Raw genomic sequence first — 20,538 nt, 5'->3', positions numbered from 1 at the left:
CTACCGCCCTTAAAACTTAGTTATATTCATATTAACTAATCGATAACTAAACAGACAAGAATCAAGTGCTCATAATTTTATTTGAGTAAACTACTTTTTACAATAAATCTTCGGATTATTTAAAATGGGATTTCATCGGTTGGTTACTCACAATCGCAATGAACATCTGAAAGATGTCATTAATGTGGCTTAGTTGGAACAGGGTATTAGTTCACCGGAATTACGTTGGAATGTGTAATTGAAAAGGCTACCGGAGTTTCGCTCCTATTAAAATTCCCTGCCGCGTCTTCCGCGCGTGCTGGCTTTTGCTGGCATATTTAGGGTTTGTTTTGGCAGATCGGGGGTTATAAGGCCGCTCCCGCCACGGTCACACTGATTACTAAAAAGTTGTTCAACTTGAACGGACGCGCATTTTGTGGGAATATAGTTTGGCGATAATTTAAAGGCGAAGGTAATAATGCGGTGTAATCTAGACCAATTAAACATAGTTTGAGCATAGAAATGAGCGGCCCGCCCCCCCTTAGTCCGCTACTGACAAAAACCAAATTAGAAGATGCTGCAGGCCGCAAAGTGGTTCGGAAGAAGAAGAAAGAGAAGATGGTGAAGAGGAGGAGGCAGGAAAATAATAGACTGCGTAGTACGTGATGAAGAGTACGCGCAGTGGGGAAAAGCGTATGCCGCGCTTCCTCTTCTCCTTGACAGAGTGCAGTGAACTTTTCCCTTTTCCCACTTGAATCTTCGAGCCCCATTGACGCGGCCTTTGTTGTCTGTTGGTCCGTATTGTTGTTGCTGCAGTGGGGACGCTGCATTCTGCGTGCTGCGTTTGTTGTTGCCCGGGCAACGCATTCGGAGTGCCAAGGCGCCAAGGAATACGGGGTGATAATGGGATGCTCCAGAAAGCCTTATCGCCACTGGCCACATAAAGCAGCCCTCTCTATTAGTCTTGTTTTCCGACCATCTCATGTGTGTTATATTTATTTCCGTAATTATCTTTTGAAAATGTACACTTAGCCGGCCAATCGCGCTCTTTTCGTTTTCCTTTCCAGACGGTACAGTGAAACAGCATCAGCATGGACTGTGGCACATCTATGGTCAAATACATCCTCTTCATATTCAACACCATTGTGTCGGTGAGTACATAAGTATATGTGACTTGATTATGTCTACGTTTCTGGTTTATAACCACCGAAATCGAAACCGATACAAAACCGGTACGAAAGAGTTGCGTTAAAGCCAAAATGGGACACTTTGTTACGAAAGTGCTGTCGAAATAAGAGTCGATAAATTCATTCGCATACAGAGTGTGCAGTGTGCATACTCAGCAGTGTTATCCATCGATAAATGCATGTATGTACATATGTATGAAACTTTAGTAATATGCCCCTGGGAACAGAGGCGGTGCATTGAGTCGTCGAGAACTCGTGTTTTTCCGTTGTTTGCTCGTTGATTCAGCTTCAGACTCGTTATTGAACTCTGGTGATGTCATCGCCGAAGTCTTACTGTTCAGCTTCCATTTCAGCAACCTGGTTGTTCGCTTTCGGGGCGAAACTTTCCCGTTCTAAGAAGCCTGCCCTTACGTTGGTTGTCTTAGTGGACAAAATATCACAAATTGCTGTGTTTTGGCTAGAAAAATGTATTGCTAGCCCTAGATATTTTTCCAATATTGCCAAATCTCTATGCTGTGATTTGTGTATTATTTAACTATTAAGAACACGATTGCAGATTCACCGTCAGCGCGTTCTTGACGTTTTTGGTTTTCAATGATTTAAGCACACCAACGAACACCGCCGTATTAGCCTTGTCAGGCGAAAAACCCTGTAAACTGCGGTTAAAATAATAATTAGGCAAATAATGTTATACTCATCGTAAATTTTTAAATACTTTGCATTCGCTAAGGCCCCTGCAAAAACCCCGGCAATGTGAGCCACAAACTTAAAACAACAAACCGAAAAGCGAAACGAATTATAAATATAAAAAAATTCAACTGCGGTCAAAATGTTATCAGCAATGCTGAAAAATCCCACAATATAAAACTGGAAATTAATATTTATATACGAAGTATTATAATTTACATTAAATTTCCATTACATTTTTTTGGTTAAAAAGGTTTGTGTTTAGGTATGTCGAAGTAGGCCTAATTTTGGGACCGTCGTGTGTTTTGATTTGCCCGCACCTGTGGCACAAACATACTTGCACATAAGTAGGTAAATGAGCAGAAAGAACAAAAGCGGGGACGAAAATAAAAACTTGTTGCTCTAGAGAAGAGCGATAAAACAAAGGCAACACCAATTTAACTGGTTGGCAGAGCCGAAGTTTGTTGTATACACGGGGTCTACATTTACAGCAAGCCGTGTTGATATTTATCTGGCCCGATCGAGTATATAGTCGAGTACATAGCACACTTGACAGACAAGCCAAATAAATTAACAAGCCGCTTTTAGAGCTCGCCGAGCACCACTACACCTAAAAGTAAAAAAGCAGTCGCCACGCTTGAAAAACAGCGTAAAGCAAAATGGCAAAACAAAAGTTTGCCGTTTGTCAGAAAATGTTGAGAAAAAACACTCGAAAACTATCTGAACGATAGTATTTTTTGCTTCCTATGAAAATCCTTTTATTTTTATTGCAAGTTTCGTGATGTATCCATTGACCAAGGACTAATTCGGTCAAATTAGGTGTTTGGTATATGTTTTTAAAGTTACTCCCCAGTCTGTGCCAGCAGTTAGCAATAAGTGCGCTAGAACATATGACAAACCTGTATTGCCATATTAAGAGCAACAAGTCAGTCACAACTGCTGGCTGTAAAAAGGGCGTGCAGTGCCGCCCATGAATGTAAGGCCGACCGGTATTGAATGACCTGCATTCAGCTCGTCGATAGCCGTTTCCTGTGCCACAAGGCGCAGTGCAAACAACTTCTGGAGTAAATATTTACGTATCCGTTTAGCCAAAGCGAAATAGCGTTGAAAAATCGCATTGAATGTATTTCCGATGACGTGTCAATTGTCGAGTTTAAGGTCTTCGTATTGCAGTGGTTTTGGGAAAGTGATTCAGATTCTAGGGCAATTGGCCTGTATATAACTAACTATATACATAGGCAAACTAAAGCTGGCTAGATGATCTGCTATTAGCTATTATTTAGCTAAGATATTTATTTTTTTGAATAAGGTCCAAGTTGCACATGGTTTTGTATAAATATTTATTTGAAGTAATATAAAAAATCCTTTTAATATAATAAACTTTAAGCGCGGTATTAAAAATACATACTATATTTCTATCAGTGTTCGATGCAGCGTGACATATGTCTATTGCATGACTACGACAATTAAAATGTACACTTCAATCTTAAAATTGAATATTCCCATCACGCATACATACATATGTCCTGTTGCTCATCGGGTAGCTAAAGATTGTTGTTCCCCCACCAAATCGCACTCAAGTTTACGTGTTTGATTCGCGGATGCAGGCAGTTCGCCAATCGACCCATTTACTCGGTGGGTGTGGTTCCCCAAAGTAAAAAATATATATACTATATTATTTTATTGCGGTACGCAAAACTCCCAACTATTTTCTTTTCCGTTGAGGGTTGTTTTTCTGTTTAATTTTGTGTTTTTTTTGTCAGCAAAATGATCTCAGACCCTTGCTTCGGGCTTTCTGGTATTTGCAAAAGCAATTTGCATTGTATTCTCATTTCAGTGTGACGTCATTGAAGCTATCGCCGACAGTTTTGGCAAAAATGTGGTCAACAGCATTGTCTCGGCCATATTAATGTGGATTGTGTAATGTCCTCGTTAGCCGAAATCGGGCTGAAATAAGTATAAGCTGGAGGAAAAGTTGGCGGCTGCAAACAGGTTTCCAAACTGTTGTTTTCATGCCGCATGTTGTTTATTAGTGCTGGAAAAGTGGAACAATTAGCAGAGTGAGGGGATATGCTTTCTTTTGTTTTCATTTGAAATTCCTGTGCGTTGTTTTTGCCACGAAATCAAATCCAGCCTCCACCGCCCACGTTTCAATTAAATCGCTTTGCGTACTGCCGCTATAGTTTTCAATCTTCGGAGATATAGCCAGGCAGCCCACACGCCCCGTTGATATAAATACAAATACAGTGGCCGTGAGCATCATGTGCACTTAATGAAATCAAGCAGATTCAATTTATGACCGCGTAATTGGGGTTGCAAGTTGGGCATTCGTTCCTGCCGAAAGATCAGTGGATTTGCACTTACTGACCAGCTGAACTGAACCCCGCCGTAAAATAAAAAACTACGGTGTACAGCAGACCTCGTCGAGATTTCTGTGGCATTGTCATGTGTGAATGTCACGGGATGCGCACCACGGCTTTCAGTTCTCATCTTGGGCTGCCTTATCTAATCCAAGCGGATCGGACGGTGTTTGCATTATTTGGCCAGCAAATACTCTTGGACCGATATTATAGTGGTAAACAACTATTTTAGTGGGGAATTACGTAACGCGCTTACTTATTGTAATTATCATGAACCAAGCGTCGCTTATGGCGTGCCTGAGCCTGACCAGGAATCCCTGGGGTCAGCTACTGTGCTCTGTGGTAATTAAGTCTTTTTAGCGTGGTAATTGCGAAAGTTCTTCCACTCCGCCTTTTTCAATTAAAATAAACGAGAGCGAGCTGATTAATTTGAACTATATTTAGAGTTGTTTGTTGGACGTGCTAATGCACTGCGTTTCTTATGTATCAGATACGTCTTGTCATTAGCCCATTGAGTTAATTTTATTACTGAGATATAAACCTTCGTTTTCCTTTCCTCATCCGCAGATAATCGGCATTTTGGGCATTGTTTATGGCGTGCTTATTCTGAAGAGCATCGGTACAATCGAAGTTAATGGAATACAGGGCTTCCCGCCACAGGCTCTCATGCCGATCATTCTAATCAGCTTGGGCTCTATTGTGGTCTTCATCTCATTCCTGGGATGCTGCGGTGCCATTCGCGAATCCGTCTGCATGACCATGAGCTATGCCGTCTTCTTGCTGATCTTGCTGATCCTGCAGCTAACGCTCGTTGTTCTGATGATTACCCACAAGGATAAGATTGAGGATGCAATGGGAAAAGTTATCGAGAACGCATGGGAGTCTGACAATGCTCAAGAAGGAGGTGTCTTCGATGCCATTCAGAAATCGGTAAATGCTCCAAAAACTATGTATTTTCCATATTTCTGACTTCACTACGCTATCTTTTAGATGCACTGCTGCGGATCAACCTCTGCCCTGGACTATATTAACAAGGGAAAACTCCTGCCCTCAAGTTGTTGCAGCGGCTCGTGCCTGAACCCAGCTAACTACTACCCAGGATGCCGCGGAAAGTTCATCGACTTAATGAGCGCTAGGTCTGATAACGCCAAATATGTGGGCATCGGCCTTATTGGAGTAGAGGTGAGCATTATACCCTAAATATAAGCTTGTTAAGCCGATTTGATAACCAAATATCAATTTTTAGCTGATTGGCTTCATCTTTGCCTGTTGCCTGGCCAACAATGTGCGTAACTACAAACGCCGGAACGCCTACTAAGCTATAGATGCATCCATCAACCACATCTAGAGGCACACCCACATCCAGTAGTACACACTCCTCACATTCTCATTAATTTTTACAGTCGTTGAACGCACTTATACAAAGGGATACATTTAATTTCAATTAACCTTGAAATATTATCCATTTAATTCGATATTTGTCATAAAAAAAGGAGAAAAAGCTTAGTTAGGGCGATATGAAACGCTTACATTTTGTATATCCTATGTATTGGTATGATTCGTTTTGTACCTATCGAACGAGCAGAGAAAGTAATTTCCAAAGCCTTTGTACAAACGTTTTACTTCTTAAACCGAATGCCCACAAATTAACAAAATAAACACGTTAATAATGATATATTTGTTTAAAACTAAGGATATAATCTATAAACTGTTGAGAGTCCCAATGCGAAAAGAAATATATATTTATAATAAACATGTATATACTCATATATATGTTTGTAAGTACACTGTTCATTCTATTCATATTTGTAATGAGAATCTCCGGGTTAGATCTAAAACTTGGAAGAGTATTCGATAATCGAGAGCTCGAATTGCATAAGAAATTTATGAATAAAGCATTTACTATATATTTATATACCAATACCGTTGTGTTTATATAATGGATAAGGGGTTGAAAACAAAAACTGAACTGGTAATAATTTGGTCGGCTTCAGACGGTTTGTTGTGTCCTCGTGTTGTCATGGCAGTGACAATTAAGCTTACTAAGCAATATATGTGAACTGAAATTACTAGCAACCTTTTAAGGTCCCGCGACCACTACAATTTGTGTGCACTTGTCAACGATATTATTATGCAAAGTAATCTAACTGCCTGCGCATCCATATAGAACTGCGTATTTGGCCGCTTGCCTTTAATGCTATTCGATGATTCGACCTTTTAGACCAATTTTTATATATTTATATCTAGTAGAATGTTTACTGAGTGATAGCAATAAAAAAGCCAACATTGATCAGTTCACCTAGAAATGCAGTCATGTACTGTTTGCTCGAGCACATTTTCAAAATTGTGGTCTTGATCCTTGCAATTTTTATGAACTTTCTTTTAACAGCTTATTTAGTATTCCATTTCTACAATATTAAATTAAATGGAACGCAAGGTGATACACCCCATTATAATTCTAACAATAAGCAGTTACAATTTTAACTTATTGGCTCAGTTTTCACACCGGGAATAGAACATTATTATTCCCTCTGGACATTGCAAAGCTGGTGCGGAACCCTAATGATCGTAATCAAGTTTAAGGTTTAAACAGGCTCCATCTCTTTTTTAAAATACTTACCCCTAAACTTTCGCATATAGGATCTATGTTATTTGCATTGGTGGCTTCTGATGACTTCGTCTTTTATATTAGCTGGCTTGGTTCTACACTTGATTCTGTTTGATTTCCAAGGAGACCCATTTAGTACTACCGAAAAAGTTCAAAACTTCTTTGGCCTCGGTAGGTACATAAATATAATTATTGTAAAATTTCTCGTTTAATCCATTTATTTACTTCAGGGCTTATGCTGGTTTCCTTACTAACAGTTTCAAGCTATTCCAGAACCCTAAGGCCACCAGAAGATTCAGTCCTTTTATCTAATTATTATTAGAATTTTGCAAGAAAAAAGCAAGAAAAATAGAAAAATCAAAGTAAAACTGATCAATAATATATTAATACCTTGTCGGGTATAAAACCCTTTCTTCTAAACTTTAATGAATGGGTATAATTTCCCAAAGCTGTCTAAAAAACCTAATAGGCAATTAATAAAAAAAAGTCCCACAGGGTGAGTGTTACTTTTATAGACTAGTTATCAACTGTTTTCGAAAAAACTTTGCTAGTCTTCATTGCCCTTCCGACTATCATGTCGAAAATACTAAGTTGCTTAGCACTTAGCATATATTTCCCACTCACATATTATTTACCTTCCAAATTTTTGCCTTGCCTGGAGCACATGATTAAGTATTGTAAGTTATTCAAATTGGCTTTAAATGAACTAAAATAATCGATCTCGTCATGAATTACAGCTTCTTGGGAGAAGTGTGAGCAAATTAAGTTTGAAAATATGTTAATTGTGTCCGGTTTGGTCGGCGTCAGTGGGTTGTTGTGGGTATCAGCGAATTACGGAGTAAGGGAGCAATGGAATTTGTAAAAAAATGAAAAATGTAATTTAATTTTTTTCAGGAATTCCACTTTCTGTTCAACTGGATTATTGTCACTTTTGAGTTAATAGTGTTTGAGATTTGTTATATGGCTTATGCTATTATTCTATCAAAAAATCATTTATGGAAATAACACATAGTGTTAAATACTATTACTTTGTCTTTCACCCTAAGGCTTTCTGGTCGTCAGCTTTATTTTCGTTACACGTTCTGGTAGCGAAAAAGATTGTTAAAACCCACTTGATCGAAAACATTTTCAGAGTGGTCCCTGGTAACACTGAATAGACATATGTTATTCCCATGGGCCGAATTTCTGCCGAATTAAAATATATACATATAATATAACTAATTTCAGTATTCAAATTTATTGAGAATTAAGTTTCAATTTAGTTTGGTGGTAAGACATCATAGATTTACACGGTAATAACTTATTTTCTTTTGATATTGCAAAACTGATTCAGAAATCTCAAAAGTTCTAAAGGAACTATTTCCATCTTTCATGCACTACGATTAGCTGAGTAACGGGTATTTGATAGCCGATAAACTCTATTCTAGCGTCCGTCTGTCCGTATTCCTTTGATTCTAAGTTATCTGATCAGACGCCTCTTTATTCTCTTGTATCTCGGTCAATCCGGCGTCCCACAAGGGAGCCACCTAGGTCCGCTCCTTTTTACCTTATTTATTAACGACCTTCCCTTAATAATAAATCATTCGCGTGTACTAATGTACGCTGATGATGTAAAATTATGCTTGCAATATAAGGACATTTCTCGCCATTTGGACTTACAATCCGATCTAGATTGCTTTCAAACATGGTGCCGTGATAACGTATTAAACTTAAATGGCTCTAAGTGTAAAGTTATGACCTTTTGTCGTGCCAACTCAATGCACGCAACTTACACTTTAAGTGGGTGCTCTTTGGACAGAATAACACATGTTGATGATCTTGGTGTTCTTCTGGACCCTAAACTTAAATTTTCAGACCATATTTCGTCTATTGTCAATAAGGCCAGGGGTGTGCTTGGTTTTATAAAACGGTGGTCAAAGGAATTTGATGATCCTTACATGACCAAAACCTTATTTATTTCTCTAGTCCGTCCGATCCTCGAGTATGGATCACCTGTTTGGAGTCCACAATATGAAGTTTACTCGGACCGCATTGAATCGGTTCAAAAGAACTTCTTACTTTTTGCTTTACGGCGCCTTAATTGGGATGCAAACCGTAGATTACCTCCTTATTCGAGTAGATTAATGTTAATTAACTTACCCTCCTTAGCTAACCGTAGAACGATGCTTGGAACAGTCTTTATTTTTAACCTTATTCGTGGTGAAGTGGATAGTCCCGACTTGGTTAGTCGGCTAAACTTCACTGTTCCAAGCAGATTTACTAGAAATTACGTACCTTTAATTTTAAATCAGTGTAGATATAACTATGAGTTGCATGATCCCTACAGAGTATTATGTTCTGACTATAATAGATTCTATCCTATTATCTCTAATTCTGACTCTCTGCCGTTTTTAAAGCGATCAATACTAACATACTTAACGAATTCTTAGATATTACTACTAGCATACATATATTTCCTAGTCCTTTACTGTCTTCTATATCGCGTCTATCTTCCCGCGATTCGAGCCGTACGATACACGCAGCCCCTCGTCGTTGGCGGAGTGTGCCGTAGACTCGCGCGTTGAACAAAAAAAAAAAAAAAAAAAATGTCCGTATGTCCGCCCATCTGTGTCTAGTCTCTCAAACTAGTCTCTCAGTTTTTAAGTTATCTGCATTAAGACTTTCTCCAAAGTCCTCTTTTTTGGAGCTTTTCTATAAGTCGGATTGGGCCGGATTGGATCACTATATTCAATAGGTGCACGTAGGAAAATTGCTTTATTAGATGATCAAATTGGCTGTTACTGTTGGGAATAGAGAATTCTTCTAAATGCCTCTAACAAGCTTCTAACTGAAATAAGTATATATGTATATAACCTCTGCCAGTGTTTAATAATTCATATATACGATTTTTCTTAAAACAATAACTACTGCAAGCTAGATTTTTTTTTTTCTCTGAGTGTAATGACATTGACTAATTAAGCGTAATTATGATTGCTTTTCGGCTAATATAATTTTTTTGTTTTTACTCAAACCGAGGAAACCGTTTTCTCATTAGTTTGAGCACTGAAAGGAAACGAAAACATCCGAGTGAAACATTCTCAAATGTGTAAACCACTAAGTTTCTGTATATTGGCGGCCGAAGTAATCTTCTTAATTTTTTTGGAAACCGCTAAAAAATTTAATGCCTTCGCAATTTTTTACATCATACACATCTGTGGGTATACGTGATGTGTATTATTTTAAATACAACCATTTCTCTTACATTTTCTTAGGTTTTGCCATATATGCTATTGTTTTAGTTTATGGGAATTTCAAAGGCCTGAAATATTGTCCTACCAAAGAAATTCAGCTGGAGATTGGAGTCGAAAATAGTGAGAAATAATTCAATCATTTCCCGCTGTCATGTTTGGGCCTGAATGTACATTTTGAATAAACTGCTTAATTATATATTGAACAAGAGAGAACGCTATAGTCGATTTCCCCGACTATCTGATACCCGTTACGCAGGGAGTGGAAGTGCGAAGGAGAAATTTAAACACTGCCAGTTTTTGGCGGTTTGTGGGCGTGGCAAAAAGATTTTTGTTACGTCGAGAAAAATTTACAAGAATAACAATAATGTAAAAAAATATAAAAAAACCTTTTTCAAATGTTTGGGACTGGCAGTTTTGGGCGGTTTGTGGGCGTTAGAGTGGGCGTTGCAAAGAGTATTTGGCAAATCGATAAAAATTGACTATACTAATACAAAAATAAAAAAATATCAAAAATATTTAAGGGCGTTATAGTAGGCGTGGCAACTAAGGTCATCAAACTGGCTCTGCATCTATGTCTCTGGAGTTTGCATGGTGAATCTTAACTTCCTAGCTTTTATAGTTCCTGAGATCTCGACGTTCATACGGACGGACAGACATAGCATGGAGCATGCTGACTCCAGTGACATGGACGCAGCGCAAGATGTTCAAATCATGTTGCCACGCCCACTCTAACGCCTACAAACCGACGAAAACTAACACGCCCAAAAAATCTCTGGTTTCTAGTTCTTATAACTCCCGTGATCTCGACCATCTCCAGATTAATTCGTATACTTTGTATCCAGTCTAGTGCATCCTATATCTATAGCTTTTTTAGTATAGAAGAACCGGATATAGAAAATAGCATATCTTCAAATCAAACTCAAATATTAAATTCGCAAAAAAAAATTGTTTCTGAAATATGATTTAGTCGGTTTAAACAGCTACCATTTTCAGGATATTTATTGTGATAATTTGATAGTCCTATTTTATTTAATATTACCATACCTTTTAAATATTATTTTTTCGTGCCTTTTGTGTTCTGCCACCCACAGTGCTACGAGCTATTAGCTGTTAATAGAATAATTCGGAAAGGTTATTGCAATTAATAAAAGTTACCTTAGGGTTTTAGTATTAGAGAGCTAGTCGTAGGTTTGTGCAATGTGTAAGAGTTTGATTATCATTTTGCATCTTCCGTTTCTGATTTGTAATGGATATTTGGTGTGTTTCTGTTAATTATAATTGAATACAGTTTTAAATGTTTTTTATTTTAGCTTATGTCTCTACTTTTATCAGATTTCGATATTGCGATAACTACAGGTAGTTTCATAATAAAAGTATATATATATATAGTCTCATATTCACTCCCAAAAAGAGTTTATTATATATATACTATTCACTTCCTTAACTTAAAATTTCAGAATGTCTAGATCTGTGGACACTCCTTGGTATTTTTCAGTTGATTAATTCTGCCTATGGTCTCGTTTTGGTTTGTGCCAAATCTCAGGTTTGTCACCATTTGCGACCAAATAATAATTACAGTATTTATATGTTTTTTTTTATTTAAGTTAAAGTTTATACTATTTTCTTGGGGCTTGATGTCTTCATGGGTAAACTATATTCATATTGTGTGGATTTTGGGATACTGCCAGAAACATAGCTCTCAGTTTGGTGCTGTCGAAGCCATTACATCTGCCTATTTGGAGGGTAAGAATTAATATGTATAAGGCTTTAGACTTAATAAATAATAATAAAATTCGTTTATTCAGCTTTCAGTATATGCACATTGTACGTTGTATTTACGTATTATCGTGATTTTGTGGTAAGTTTATACAAACGTACATATGAAAAAAAAAGATAACCCTATAGTCGAGTTCCCCAACTAACTGATACCCGTTACCCAACGATGGGATTTTAAGTGGGATTTAAATATGTACATATACATTAAAACCTATTTGTCTTTTATTAAACCCGTTAATCGTAGAGTAAAAGGGTATACTAGATTCGTTGAAAAGTATCTAACAGGCTGAAGAAAGCGTTTCCGACCTTATAAAGTATATATATTCTTGATCAGGATCAATAGCCGAGTCGATATGGCCATGTCCGTCCATCTGTCTGTCCGTATGAACGACGAGATCTCAGGAACAATAAATGATAGAAATTTGAGAAGCATGCAGACTCCAGAGACATAGACGCAGCGCAAGTTTATTGACGTATGTTACCACGCCCACTCTAACGCCCACACACCGCCCAAAGCTGCCACGCACACACTTTTGATAAATAATGTGATATTTTTTTATTAGCCTAGCAGTTAGTATGGCAGTGTTGAAATTTCCCCTTCGCGCTTCCACTAGCTACGAAACGGGTATCAGATAGTCGGCAAACTCGACTATAGCATTCTTCTCTTGTTTACTTGTAAGTATTAGTTGGAAGTATATTAGTGGATGCTAGTAATTAGGTTAAGGCTTGTGATAAATACTTGTACATAATTAGAAAGGTGGGTGTATTTAATGCTAGTAATGAATCTATCTACATTTTTAGCAATCATTAAACTGACATTGGAACTACTGTGCTATATTTTAAAAGCCACTTCTGGGACCCGCCAGTCCACTTTTCTTGTCGGACTGGCAACGTTGCAAAAGCTTCTTCGAAAGCTTTGGAGAAGTGATAGCCGGCTGCCAGTAGAAGCGCCGTTCAGTGAATTTCTAGACGACGGAGAGACCGTATCTGATCCGAATCCGAAGGAAGGGTCGCCAGTGAGTCATTCAACTCGCTGCGAGAAAGTGCCCTCGCTGACTCCGACGATTTCCCAGCATTGGTGCAACGTTGCACGTGGATAAATCCAAGAAATTTGACATAGGTGCGCGATCTTTCAGAAAATATCGACAACGCACTGGGACCCCAGAGAGACATCGGTGATCTCACTGATCCGATCTAATAGAGAGCGGAAGAGTACAAAACAAGTTTCGCGCAGCTTGCTCTACCATCAGGCGGCTCCCCAGGAATTTAAGGCATCCAGACCCCGAATCCTCGGGCCACAATCCGCCATGGCGTCCACGTCGAGTGTAAAGATGATTGTTTACGCCCTGGACATACTTTGCACGGTAAGTTACTTTCGCTAGTTTCCCTCCCACGCCCAAGAAAGCCCAGTCCAGCTATTACGTCAATTTATACGTTGTAAACAAAAATATGGTACAACGACCACTTGAGTCGATTTCCCAACGATCCCAAACAAAGCAAAATATAATATACATACATAAATCATCTTATCAAATGGCACAATTATGAGTGTATGCACATGTACGCGGCATATTTTAGTATGGGAACCGTCGCCATGTGTTACTTTTCGGTTGCCAGGAGTGTAAAACACCAGTAAAACAGTCTAATGGTCGAACCCGTTTCCCCAATTATAGTTTATTGGTTTATTTATACAATTTAATTGCAAGCCTCGGTGAGAAGGACCAGATGGCCCAAGAGGTCACAGCTTTTATATGTAATACGATCGGTCTATCCGTCCGCTAGCAGCTCATCAATTCGGAATTTCCAATCGATATCTGAATTCGCAGCCCGGACTTGGTTTTCCATCGCACCGCGTAGTCATGACTTTAGACGAAGCAACTGCTCTCGGAAAACAGTCATATCAAAGTTAAGGCACAGCAATGGAATTATTCACCGATGACTGCGCCTCACTTTCATGTTTCGAAACGAAACATCATCGCTATATGACCGCATAACGTCATCTTTTAAACTTATCCCATACCCCATGCTGCAGAGACTGGATTTGAATAACACAAACCCACTCAAACAAACGCGTTGGTAAGCAAGCTCGTCGCTGCGATATGGTATCAGATATGAATAATAATCGAGTGACCTTGTCTGTGTGCGCAGTCCTGTCCGTATTGTTTGTTGTGGGTGACCTTCCTGAAGGCGTCTCTTTGACTTCCCAATCCCCAGTTTCCCACTCCACGCTGCCGCCAATTTCCTTGGCGTCTATCCCTGTCGCCAGATGGGCTAGCCTGGAGGACGCCCCAGATTGGATTCTCCAGTTAACGCCTTGTGCGAGGTCAAAACACTGGAAAAGGAGGACTAGCCCACATGTGTTTCTGCGAGTACCAGAAGTTTTGTGATGGGTTGCTGACTGCCAATTCAGTGAGATTAAATCAGGAGGGAAGATAAGCACAATTAGATAACAAAAAGTATTACACATTGACTGCAAACTTTTTGAAAATATTCCATTTTAACTTAAATCATCTTCTTATCAGATTAAGTTATAGCAAACAATTAAATTAATTTTTTGGTATAAGTAAGTACATTGTTTGAGCTAAAGGAACAAATTATATATATATACATATATACAATAATATACTCATATTTCTTATTTTGTTTGAGAAGCTTCAAAGATATCCTATTAATATTGGATTTTTGATCCCCACAGCTGCTGGCCTTGGTGCTGATATCCTTTGGCATCTATGTGGTGGTGTCCTACAACCTAAACGAGATCGGTCAGCTGTCGGCATACGCCTACGTGGCACTCGGGGTGGCTGCCCTTTTGGTTGTCCTTTGGGGATACCTGTCCGCCTGGCGCGAGAATGTGTGCTGCACAGTCACAGTAAGTCAAGGATGGGAATCTATTATTAAACTAGTGTTACTTCTTCCTTCTTCATTGCAGTTCATTATTTTCCTATGCCTGGTCATCATTGCCCAGTTCGCAGTTGTCTACTTGCTGGTCACCCAGGAGAAAACGGTGGCTTCCAACCTAGCCAATGCCCTGGAGGCCACCTGGGAGGAGGAACTGAACAGCCCCGGTGCCATGTCGCTGTACCAGAACTGGGTAAGTTTGCATCAGGGCTTGGTTGAATATCTAGTAATAAACACTCCCCTACCCGTATTGCCCGTAGTTCCAGTGTTGCGGTCGTGGTAGTCCCCAGGACTACATCGTCAACGAACGACTGCCCCCGGACACCTGTTTCCGAAACCACGACAAGAGCAAGCCGGAGAACCTGATCCACACCGGATGCCGGGTGGAGTTCGAAAACTACTGGCAGCACTTGACCAAGATTTTTAACATCCTCGCCCTCGTACTCATAGGATTTGAGGTGGGTGCCCAAAAGTAAACGACTGAGCGGTGTTTTTAAAATGTCTACATCTCTTGCAGCTTCTGCTGAGTGTCATCTCTTGCCGCCTGTGCAACAGCATTCGCAACGATGCTCGTCGCTCTTACTTTTAGACAGTGAAACCTGAAAATACTCAACCTGGATTGGCAGTCGACTTGTTAAATTTCTAAAGAATATTACACTATTAATTTATTGGCTCGGCAGGTCTTGAGCCTTATTCAAGACTGCGGAATTGCTGTTACATTTTTAAAATTTAAACTCATTTAAACAGCACAGTGCAATGAAATTATTTCAGTAAAATACGGAAGGCAGCTCACAACTAATTTTAAGAAAAGTAAATAGGTTTAGTTTTATTTATTTCAAGATACTTTTAAATAAATATATCGAACCGAAATCAAGCACCAACTTCATTCTGTTATTATTGAAAAACCTATTCTATTTACATATGGGTCGTATAGCATCGTTACTACTACATATAACCAAATAAGTTATCAATATAGTCACACACACCTGATTGGTAATATAAGGGCACACATTGTGGTGCACATTTGTCGTTCGTTTGTATAAACATACCGGCCATTGATATTATATTTAAAAATAAAACTGGCGGTTTCGCAGCACACACATTGAAAAGCTTTGGTATCCAAAATATACACGCCATGAACGTTTTAAATGGAAATGAAAAGCTTTGGTATCCAAAATATACACGCCACGAACATTTTAAATGAAAATGAATTATAATCCTTATATTTGTGCTCTAAAAAATAGAAAAATAAGAGAGAGTTCTGCATTCAGAGTACTATTACTATGAGATAGAACACACTCGTAGTAAACAAAATACTACAAGGTACTTTCCAAATCTGTGACACTCTACGAATAAAACTGTGATATTTTCAGTTAAGTGTTTGATGCGTTGATTTCATTAAACACGCTTTTCATCAAACTGAAGGACCAGTACAATCAAAGTTCTGTATTTTAGTAGATAAGCCCGCTTCTGTAGATAATGGGGAGTTCTTATAAAATGGTTCCTATTTTTTCCTCGTTCACGTACACAACATACCCTATTCGAGTAAGGGGTATAACTAGCATAGACCAGACCACTGCGTCTCCCATCATATTCAAATACATCATCATCTATTGCTGTGTATATGGTACACGCTAACGATCATATATACATATATACATGAGTAAATACCTAGTTGAGCCCAACATCATGGCGCTCTTGCGGCCAAACGTTTCGATTCCACATTGTGCCGAAGCTTTCGTTCCGATTTCCTCCGTTTGTTCGCCAAATGCTTTTCGCGCTATCAACAAAGTCGGAACGTTTGGAACAGTTTTCAGTTAACAGTCGAGCGGTGAGCATGAACCCGGTTTTGGGTAACCCCAGCAACCGTTAGATCGAAAATAAACATTTTCCGATTGTCAACAAGCCGCGAGTTGCCAAGTGTTATAAATAACACGAGTACCTGCTACAAAGATATAAGGAGTCCGTAAATTGGGTTGGCAAGATGGCCTGCTCCACAAACGTTTTGAAGGGGTTTGCCCTCTTTTGGGATATTATCCTCGCTGTAAGTATAAGTATCTATAAAGATTTTACAGTACAAGTTAACCGTTACGAGGCAGGAATCACAATAAACATGATTTCTGTGGCGCAACTTTGGTGACCCCAAACAGCACGTCGACAGTAATTAAGCTGAAGCTCTAGCCAAGGCTAATTGTTGATAAACAACTTAACTTTGGCCAAATGCCAGTTCTTGCCAAATGCCAAGAATCGTTCTCCAGCTTCGCCCAAGTTCATTCACTGATCCATCAGCCTTTGCGGTGGCTTTTGTTTATTTCATTGCATAGAAACCAAACATTGGAGTTCCTCCATAAGCATAATATTCCTTTGCAATTTGTATTTCTTTCTTTTTGTGTTTAATTTTTCACTTCAGATTTAATCACAGCAAATAAAAAAACTTGAATGTTGAAGCAAAAAATTTTAAATCAGCCAGAAAGGGAGAAACTCTTCCAAGTACACCATGCTCTAGCGAATTTCCTCTACCAAAAATATCTTTAAGAATTATATAATTTATATATATTTGCTTGTGTTTTGTTTATTTTTTGTTGAGCTTTTTATTTGGTTTTTAAAAATTAATGGCTGCCAAGTCGAAACTTGGTCACCCACGCCATCTTATAACCCTGAACAAAGTCTACACAATTTGCATTAGGTATTGCTGTTATTTTAGTTGAATTTACTTGAACCAGAATTTGCCTTGGGATGTTGATGTCATTTCCCAGACGTTTTGGGCATCTTTCTGGCGTTTGATTCAAATGGAATGCGGCTGGAAGCCGAGGAAATGGCAGGCCGCACCACATGGCGTATGCGCGATTTTCCGCGTTTTGTTCCAGGCGAGTTAACTTTCGATTTGCGCGCTGAGGGATTTCAATTATGCTTGAGCCCAGGCTGAAATTGAAATTACTTCATTGTGTTTTAGGGTACGGCCTTTGTGTCTCGGCCTTTAGTGCTCCCATGGCGACGGAAACCTACACAAATCTGGGCCCCGGCTTGTTTTTGGACATTGATTCCGATCTCTGGCAATGGCATTTGATTTGCCTACTCAGTGTACTAGTGTGCCCCTTATCAACGGATATGCAAATTAGTTGGCCGTACTGCTCTACCGAGGTCCGACCTTGGATACTCTGGTGATAATTGCGTTTAATTGTCAGTCTGCGTGGGGAAATGAGAGCAAATTAATAAAACGTTGCTGTGGCTCTGTTGCCAACACATGGCGTTTCTTATCGCGTTTATAGTATAACACCTGAGTGTCTTCTTAGCCCGTTAAACAATCTCGACGGGCGTAATAGCCCGTTTTAGATATCACCGGTTGAGTGGGTTTGTTCTTCGTGTAAACAGCGATCATAAGTTTCTGCTTCGAATTAAGTCACATAACGCGGCACTCAATCACAAAGTCGAACTACGGGTCGATGGTCTTAAGTAAATTCAGATTGTGGCATGCCCGGTTCGCATTTCCACAACTAATACAATTTGTTTGTTTTTTGATTTCCGCAAGACGTGTGTCAGCGCCTATTTGGACTTTGCGGGATTTTGGGCGCCGGGGAATAATAAATTACAATTAAACGGCGCGCAATACACACTCGCTCATCCCCATAATAATGCCAGATGTCTGAGTGGTACGTGTCTGCTGGACTACAGCTCGTCCCTATTGTCTCATAAGCATTAATTGATGGGCCAGTGTCTATTGTAACTCTATTAATGTAAATGATATTTTCCCGCTGCCGTATTAGGCAACAAAGCTCATTAAATTCGGCCTTAAGTGAATATTTATTAAACTGCCTCCTATTTTGAGCCAAAAATCAGCGTTACGCCCAGTTTAGGGTTAACGAAACGTTTTTTGACTAGGGACTACATTCTAAATAAACCATGGCTGCCATTATTAATCGGTTATAACATTTACTCGTATAATAACTTCGTACGCTTTTGGCTGATACGTAAACTTTTTCTAAGCCAGTCCCATTGAGTAGGGGTGACAAACAAACAAGGCACGTCAAAGCCAACATATTTGCCGACTGGTTTTCTTGTTTGCCCCCGACAATTGTAAAAATAATTTACAAATTGGTGGCGACAACAGGTTGCCGCGTGCAAACATCATCTCCTCGTAATTACTACGCATTTCGAAAACGTACTTTCGGTAGGAGATTGGGTTTTTGAATTCTTTACGCTTCTCTGGGCAAGCTGCCAAATTACGAAGAGTCTACATTTGGCAGGAGAGTGCGAAATATCGCGTTGTCTTTGTGTGTTTGTGGATCTAGTGAGTCATGGCGGTAATTTTAAAATGCAACCGCAATGCATTCGGAAAGTGAGAGGCCGTTCTCTAGAGACAACTCTGCGCATACTTAATATAGCTCTATGATGGCATTAGTTCGGTTTGGGCGATTTGTAAGAACTAAGATTTAATATCAGAGCCCGGATTGTTTCCATTGATACTCCGTAGAGAGAAACCTCATTTGCATACTGACATCAGGCGATACTGTTTTATTACCTTTCGGACTAAGCTGAATTATTTAACTTTGCAATTATCCAATACTCGTCACTTCGACAGCTGTTCGGCCTGGTTGTGATTGGCCTTGGTGTGCACATCGTCTACAAATTCGAGCACTTTAACACGGCCGCCTTCGTCATCATCGCAGTGGGCGTGGTCGTCGTTCTGACCACACTTTTTGGGGCTCTAGGAGCAGCGCGGGAGAGCAGTGCCACATCGAAAGTGGTAAGTAAATAGTACACAAAGTAAATAGAACATATACTTTAGGCCGTTTTTACAATATGGCCTTATACATATATCTTATCTTACTCTATATGATTGCCCAGAATAATTTAAATATAAATTACATTACAATTGATCATCTTATTTCTATTGCCCAGTTCGTTGTTATTCTGATTATCTTGGTCATACTGGAAGTTCTGGCAGTTGGGTTCCTATGGGTTTTCCAAACCTCGCTGCTGATCAACGTGGACAAAACGTTCGATAAACTGTGGAACGACCAGCCCGTGCCAATCAAGCCGGGCAACCAGAGCCAGATTGCCAGCCTCGAGCGATGGGTAAGTACAAGAGAGCTTTATAGAAGGAGCTCAGTAACACCCTCCGCCATTTATTTTAGTTGGATTGCTGCGGCAATGTGGGGCCCTCGGACTACATTTTGCCTCCCAATAGCTGCTACAATAGCGAGAGTGACAAACTGAATCTCGAAGGATGCCGGCAAAAGTTCCTGGACTTCATCGCCGATCGTTGGACAACATTTAACCTGGTTTCCCTAGTGCTGTTGGGTGTCGAGGTGTGCAAAATTATAAGCAAGATATTGTTCAATATTGAAAACCAATGCTTCCTTTACAGATCATTTGCGCCCTGTTGGCCTATGTCCTGGCTAATAGCATCGTGAACCGCTGGCGACGCTCGAAATACTATCAAAAATAGGTTCGCGTACGGTTTTTGAAATGGCTGCATTTTGAAGATTTAAGTTTAAGTTGTGCATACCTAAGGCCAAAGAACTCTTCATACAAATACTTAAGCCGAAACTCGATAGAGATTCCAAAACAAATTTACTTAAGCCTGGCAAGCAGGAAGCAGTGCGTTTATTGTATTCTATTTATCAGTTGGGATAACTGTAATGTTTAAGCGGATTCTACTCCGTTTAGAAGGTAATTTAATATAAACTAAGCTCGACCTAAGGCACACATTTTTTGTAACAGCATTTCAAGGAGCAAAGTCAAATAAAGAATCTGGCAGAAGATCCAAAGATCTGAAGATCTGTTGACATCATTCCTATGATAATGAGGCA

General features: G+C 39.4%; 5 protein-coding genes across 5 annotated transcripts; all 5 read left to right on the top strand.

Annotated features, from left to right (window-relative positions):
* Nucleotides 1-328: 328 nt before the first annotated feature.
* Nucleotides 329-6,136, top strand: LOC122621462 (23 kDa integral membrane protein). The gene is made up of 5 exons (XM_043799321.1): nt 329-451; nt 1,047-1,130; nt 4,781-5,143; nt 5,204-5,395; nt 5,460-6,136. Exons 2-5 carry the CDS (start codon nt 1,071-1,073, stop codon nt 5,529-5,531), a joined length of 687 nt encoding a protein of 228 aa, XP_043655256.1. The 5' UTR covers nt 329-451; nt 1,047-1,070; the 3' UTR covers nt 5,532-6,136.
* A 390-nt stretch (nt 6,137-6,526) lies between these two features.
* Nucleotides 6,527-7,143, top strand: LOC122611562. The gene is given in 4 exon segments (XM_043784736.1): nt 6,527-6,610; nt 6,686-6,796; nt 6,854-6,992; nt 7,052-7,143. Coding segments are annotated over 4 exon segments (426 nt in total).
* A 252-nt stretch (nt 7,144-7,395) lies between these two features.
* On the top strand, nt 7,396-7,978 carry LOC122611534. Its single transcript, XM_043784692.1, is given in 4 exon segments — nt 7,396-7,498; nt 7,559-7,659; nt 7,716-7,832; nt 7,868-7,978. Coding segments are annotated over 4 exon segments (432 nt in total).
* A 4,815-nt stretch (nt 7,979-12,793) lies between these two features.
* Nucleotides 12,794-15,587, top strand: LOC122621522 (23 kDa integral membrane protein). The gene is made up of 5 exons (XM_043799422.1): nt 12,794-13,191; nt 14,523-14,696; nt 14,757-14,918; nt 14,986-15,183; nt 15,243-15,587. The coding sequence occupies exons 1-5, from the start codon at nt 13,135-13,137 to the stop codon at nt 15,312-15,314; spliced, it is 663 nt and encodes a 220-aa protein (XP_043655357.1). The 5' UTR covers nt 12,794-13,134; the 3' UTR covers nt 15,315-15,587.
* Nucleotides 15,588-16,549: 962 nt separating this feature from the next.
* LOC122621554 (23 kDa integral membrane protein) lies at nt 16,550-20,504 on the top strand. Its single transcript, XM_043799465.1, has 5 exons — nt 16,550-16,769; nt 19,305-19,469; nt 19,625-19,801; nt 19,861-20,034; nt 20,094-20,504. Exons 1-5 carry the CDS (start codon nt 16,710-16,712, stop codon nt 20,172-20,174), a joined length of 657 nt encoding a protein of 218 aa, XP_043655400.1. The 5' UTR covers nt 16,550-16,709; the 3' UTR covers nt 20,175-20,504.
* The last annotated feature ends 34 nt before the right edge of the window (nt 20,505-20,538 follow it).

Source organism: Drosophila teissieri, chromosome 2L (assembly GCF_016746235.2).
Source record: "Drosophila teissieri strain GT53w chromosome 2L, Prin_Dtei_1.1, whole genome shotgun sequence".
NCBI lineage: Eukaryota > Metazoa > Arthropoda > Insecta > Diptera > Drosophilidae > Drosophila > Drosophila teissieri.
The sequence above is the reverse complement of the archived record's forward strand: the minus strand, read 5'-3'. Positions and strand labels throughout refer to the sequence as shown.